Source organism: Pogoniulus pusillus, chromosome 23 (assembly GCF_015220805.1).
Source record: "Pogoniulus pusillus isolate bPogPus1 chromosome 23, bPogPus1.pri, whole genome shotgun sequence".
Taxonomy (NCBI): Eukaryota; Metazoa; Chordata; class Aves; order Piciformes; family Lybiidae; genus Pogoniulus; species Pogoniulus pusillus.
In genome coordinates, this window is record NC_087286.1 from 17,084,161 (window position 1) to 17,090,253 (window position 6,093).

At 50.5% G+C, this 6,093-nt stretch overlaps 1 protein-coding gene across 1 annotated transcript; it reads left to right on the plus strand.

Moving 5' to 3' along the window:
• Positions 1–1,048: 1,048 nt before the first annotated feature.
• BAMBI (BMP and activin membrane bound inhibitor) lies at positions 1,049–5,828 on the plus strand. The gene is made up of 3 exons (XM_064162799.1): positions 1,049–1,394; positions 4,307–4,597; positions 5,013–5,828. The coding sequence occupies exons 1-3, from the start codon at positions 1,319–1,321 to the stop codon at positions 5,429–5,431; spliced, it is 786 nt and encodes a 261-aa protein (XP_064018869.1). The 5' UTR covers positions 1,049–1,318; the 3' UTR covers positions 5,432–5,828.
• Positions 5,829–6,093: the final 265 nt, after the last annotated feature.

Here is a 6,093-nt window from a genome sequence, read left to right on the forward strand (position 1 = left end):
AGGACCAACACGTGAAGGGAAAACTGTCCAAGCTAAACCGGACCCACAAAGCTGTCAGAGAGACCCTGGTGGTGGAACATCTCCTGCTTCTATCTCCAACAGCTGTTTTGGAGGGGAGAACGGAGTCACCACGGGGTGTATTTGCTGATGGCTCTGGCCCATGGGCCTGCTGCTGCTGCGTGGACGGAGCAGGATGCCAGGGAGTCTGAGCGAGAGGCACCGAACTCCCCTTAGCTGCCCAAGCCGCGAGTGGTGTGGCTGGTAGGGATGGGGCGGCCGCAGCACAGTCTGCTTTCAACAGAATGCTCCTAGCCCTGCACCGCTTCAAGCCCGCACGTCGGAGTTTCGTAACCTCGGAAGAAAACCCACCCAGCTGCAGCGCTGCTGCACCCTCCTGCCGCTCGGAGTGCCCGGAGCAGAGCTGGCGGCTAGAGGCCAGGTGGCAGTGCTCGGGTCGCGGAGCAGCGGGTCTCGTCTCGCCATAACTCTGTCCTTCACCGGGAAGCCAGAGCCGAGCAGCGCCTTTTATTCATTAAACGCGGCTCCGCCGAGCCTGCAACCAGAGCTGTTACATCTGCTTATGCAACTCAGCGCTGCAGCCACCCCGAGGGGCTTATTGCGAGGGATCTTGGCGGAGCCCAGTCTCCTGCGGCCCCCGGAGAGCCCCGCGACTAATGCGTAGAGTCAGGGCGCTCCGTGCCGCCAGCGATCGCTATCTCGGCAGAACCCCGGGGAGCCCGGAGGCCTGCACTTACTGCCCATCATTGAATTAAGCGCGGTTAATAGCCCGCGCAGCCGGCCCGCCCGGAGCCGCCGCCGCCGCCGCCGCCGCCGCCCGGGGGCGCCGCGAACTCCGGGACCTCACGTCGCGCCGCGGGGCCAGGGCCGCCGCCGCCGGGTGGGCGGAGCGGGGGCGGAGAGGGCGAAGTAGCTCTGCCCGGGAGCGCCGCGCCCGCCTCCGAGCGGCGCAACCAGCGGGGCGGGGAGGGGCAGGGGGCGGTGGCCCGGTCCGCGCCCGGCGCCGGCGGTATTTACGGGGTGGGAGCTGCCGCCGCCGTGTCAGTTGAGCAGCGTCAGGCGGGCTGGAGGGTGTCAGCCGCAGCTCTTCCTGCGGACGGGGACGCCGGCGCGGCGGAGCAGGGAGGGAAGGCAGAGAGCCGCGACCGTCCCCTGCCCGCCGCAGCGGTGGCCGCGCAACGGCTCTGCCCGCGGGAGAGCGGCTCCTCGGTGCTCCGGCGGGGCAGGGGCGAGCGGCAGCGGCTCCGCCGTGCCTGCGCTGCGGGCTGTGGCGAGCGGCGCCGTGCCGGCGGGCGGGTAAATGGATCGCCATTCCAGCTACATCTTCATCTGGCTGCAACTGGAGCTGTGCGCCATGGCCGTCCTGCTCACCAAAGGTGAGGCTGCGGAGGGGCAGCTGGGGCCGGCGGCGCCCGAGGGCACCCGGGCGCCTGAGGGGAGTCGCGCCCGAGGGGCGTAGGAAGCCGGGGGACGCCTTGAGGAGTAGCCTGGACGGTAGCCGGTCAGGAGGAGCCGCTCAGGCGGCAGCAGGGCGAGACCGGCGGGAGCGGGTCGCGACGGGGCCCGTAGAGTCTCGGAAGCTTGTCGCCGAGCCTTTGTCGGTGGGCGGTGGCGGGGAGCCGCCGAGGTTGCGCCCTCCCGTCCAGTTCCTCCTTTCCCACCTGGCCGCCTGTGTCGGGCGGCCCGAACGTGGGGACCGGCGGTTGTCCCAGCGGGCAGGACGGCCCTGCGTGGCCCTGTCAGGCGCCCGCCGCGGGGCTGGGGACCGGGGCGGTCGGAGCTGGGGGGGACCCGCCGGCTGCCTGTAATGGCCGTGCTGCGGGGAGGAGGTTAGGGGCGAAGTTCCCGCGGTGCTGCTGCCGTGCGGCGGCATTTATTTATTTATTTTGGGAGGAAGGCTGTAATTACCCCTAAATAACAGCCCTGGCAGCGTGCAGGGGGGAGCCTGCTGGCCCCATCAAAGCGGGCAGAACAGGGAGTGACTGAGTGATGTGAAGTCGCAGATACTGAAACTATGTGCCTGATAATGATATAATTAGGGGATCACAGACTTCTGGCTGCTGCTGACTTCAAAAGCTTTTAAGAGAAGCCTGCAGTCTCTCCTGTAGCCATCTTGACTAAAAGCAGACATTTTTCTTTAATAGCTACATACAGTAACAAGAAAGAGGAGGGAACAGAAGGGCATTGTTCACTGTTTCAAAATACCAAATACCCTTTCTGGCCTTTTGCATAGCGCAGGAAGAAACTTTATGAATTGACAGAAATACAGTTTTAATACAGTAATACAAAGTCCATTCTGTTTTCGCCGCGAAGGTGGCTTTAATTAAAAAGCAGTTGCATTAACCTGATGACTGGCCTGTCAGATTTTGTTTAGAAAGTTGTCTTGGCTCAATAAAAGGTAGAATTTGAAGCGCGATTGCATAAGCAGTTAAGATGAAAGTGTGTGTGTGTGTTGTCTCACTTTCTACCCGTGCTGTGCTCATGGAAGGGCTGTCGCCTCTGGTGCCGCTCCTCATTGGCATCTTGCTCTTAACTCTCATACAATGAAAAAATGATTAAACTATTTTTAATTTTTTTTTCCCAGAAAGGGTAGAGAGAAGACCTCGCATAGAGTGCTTAGAAAAATGGTTGAGTCTTTTTACTAGAACATACTGGTTGACTGTGCGTGTAAATTCATGAGAAATTAGGTTACTTGGTTTAAAAGCCCAAGGGAGTTGGACTGGAGACAGTGAGACACTCCATCATTTGGCTTCTATTAAGCAGAGTTATTAAAGAGCAGTGGGAAATTCGAGGCCTGGAGCCCACAGTAGCTTTTTTTGGGGAAAGTATGAAGGTAGGCTTAAAGAGGGGAAGTGAAATTGTTTGGGATGGCAGAGCTTGTTCTATTTCTCAGAGTACTTTTAAGTATGGGGTGGTAGGAAGCATCATAGGAAGGAGCGGCAGCAGGAAAGCCTGTGTGGTGTTTTTTTTTCTTGAAGTGCAGACTGTAGAAGGAAGACATCTGACAATTAGGTTGACTTTATGCCACGCACTTCAGAAGCAGTTTTAAGTCCACTCTTAGAAGGATCGCTCCCAAATCTGGCTGCCTCCTAAACCTCGGATCGATGGCACGTTGAATTAAGTTTGAGTTGCAACTTGCCTGGAAAGAGATGTGTTCCCTACAGCACGGGGCACGTATAATTCATACCAGAGCAGTTTAGAGAGCACAGACTGAAGAGTTTTATGAAGGGAACTTTTTTATCGCTTCCTTCAGAAATTTTTGAGGTTTCCTGAGAGATTTTTCATAGAGCTGGTATAGGATTTTCAGTGTAAGTGTTTCCCCTTTTGACCGCATGTTGGATTGCATGCAGCGTTGGGGAGGGGAAAACTAGGGAGCCCTTTTAGCCTTCTAGTTTCACCCCATTTAATAACTACGTTCGAGTCGAGAGACACTGGCTCTGGCAAACAGATTAATTGTAAACTGCGCTGTTTTCATTTTATAATGCTGGTTAAAAAAGGCCTTTTTGCATGAATGGCTACTTAAAGAGTTTTTCTTTCTGGAGAAATTGCCCAGTTTCACACAGTAAAAACCTTCCTGACTGGGAAACTTAGATGGTAATGGTTCTAGCTAATAGCTTTATAAGGTGTTAGTTAAACCTTTTAAATTTTGGCACAGCATTGAGAGGTAATAAACAATTTAGCAGTTCCGACCCTTTTTTTGGTTTTATTTGTCACACAAATATTTAAACCCAGTATTTCTGTTGTGTGCTTACGCCCAGTTAAGTGTTACCTGTATGAAACTAGACTGCTGCTCCTGTAATAATGGTTTTCAACATAGATGTGACTTCCTTATAGGACTGAAGTTGTGTATTGCTTCTAAAATCGGGATTTCATTTTGCATGTGGTTTAATACAACTGCTGACAGCGAGTGGAAGTAGCTATAAAATGGTCTTATTTATTTACCTTAGGAAAAAAAAAGCTGCTGTGACCTTCCTCGCTCCCCCCCCCCCCCACACACCCCCTGCCCCAATCCTTGTTTTAGTGAAATGTTCTTGCTTTAATTCAAAGGACTGTAGTAATTAAAACAAGTGCCCCAAGGCATTTGCAGGGATTAAAGTTACAAGGAGGTAGGAACTGTACAGTGATGGAAAGAAAACAGCTCTGCTCTCAAGGATTTACAGTCCAGAGGAGGACCCCAAAACTGGCACCAAATTTGGTTCTGTGATGCTTGTGGCTAATATTGAGTACCTAGTTAGGTGCTGATGAGGAACCAAATTCTTACTTTTCTTGCACAATTTTTGTTTTTTAGGTGAAATCAGATGCTACTGTGATGCTGCACACTGTGTTGCAACCGGCTATATGTGCAAATCTGAACTGAGTGCCTGCTTCTCCAGACTGCTTGATCCTCAGAATACACATTCCCCACTTACTCATGGCTGCTTGGACTCTATTGCAAGCACAGCTGATATCTGCCAAGCCAAACAAGCACAAAACCACTCTGGCACAGCCACCATGTCCACATTGGAATGCTGTCATGAAGATATGTGCAATTACAGGGGACTACATGATGTTTTGTCTTCTTCCAGGGGTGATACTTCAGGTAGGACAAGGAAGCTTCAGTGAAATATCTCTAGTGTCAAAGCCTCCTATGTCTGTTTTTGATTTAGTTGTTCATATAAGCAGCGATAGCAGAGGGAGAAGTGGGTGGCTGGCTGCAGGGGGGCAGCCCAGCTAAGTAGCATTTTTGTCTGCATTAATACTAGGGGTTTGTCTTGCCAGGTTGACATCACTTCTAAGAGGCAATGGCAGTAACATTCCTGGCTAAATCAGCTGTCAGGCTGAGAAATTCCATGCTATAAACAGCCTTAAAAATGCCCTTTTTTTTTTAATAGGAGTGTTTTCTGTAGATACTGCAGAGTGTGTGACTGGCTGCTTAGATTTGTCCCTGGGGTGTTTAAGGGAGTTGCTTATGTTAAAAAAACAGTTGTTGATGCATTGTTGTTTCCCCTTTGCAGGACAAGGGAGCAGATATCAACATGACAGCAGCAGGAACCTCATCACTAAGGTTCAGGAATTGACCTCTTCAAAAGAGCTATGGTTCAGGGCAGCTGTAATTGCTGTTCCTATAGCTGGTGGGCTAATCTTGGTACTCCTTATCATGCTGGCCTTGCGGATGCTCAGGAGTGAAAACAAGAGACTGCAGGATCAGCGACAGCAAATGCTCTCCCGTTTGCACTACAGTTTTCATGGACATCATTCAAAAAAAGGGCAGGTGGCAAAGTTGGACTTGGAATGCATGGTGCCTGTGACTGGTCACGAGAACTGCTGCATGACCTGTGATAAAATGAGACATTCAGACCTCAGCAATGATAAAATTCTTTCACTAGTCCACTGGGGAATGTACAGCGGACATGGGAAGCTGGAATTTGTATGACCAATTATTTTTTTTTTATCTGAGCTAAACATACTCTCTGAACTCTTGAAGGCCTTTGGGTTCTGCTGGACAGGAGCACTTTATCTGAAGACAAAAAAGAAAAACCTCTCATAAATCATCTTTGAGAAACAAAGGACCTCTGCAAACAGAATCTTGGATATTTCTTCTGAAGGATTCCAAAAGTTGTCTTATTTGCACAGAGTAAAATACACTCAAATGTATTGTTTGCTTTAAAGTTATGAAAGCAAAAATTAGAAGTTGTAAACACTGTCACCAGGGTTGTCTGAACTGTAGGGAGCTGAGAACTGAGTTATTATAATAAACTGTATGCAAGCTCCTATGTTTCCTGACTTATTGTAAAGATTTTTTAAAAAATATATATATATTTTGTCTGAAACTTGCTTGTGACTTCTGTTTTGAGTAACACTGGGTTTTGAGTGGCAGTAGAAAACAAACCAAGGGGATGTACTTAACAGTTGTGTTCTGAAGAGTCCACTTTCCTACTCGGAGAGGGAAATTAGGTGGTTATTCCAGAATGTATAAGTAGTATTGTTTAATATGAGTATCAGCAAACTCACATCCTCAATTCTTGCCTCTTGCATTTTGCTCATAACCTGGGTGAATCCTTTTGTAGCTTTGTTACAGCTGTTTCTTACTCTGTG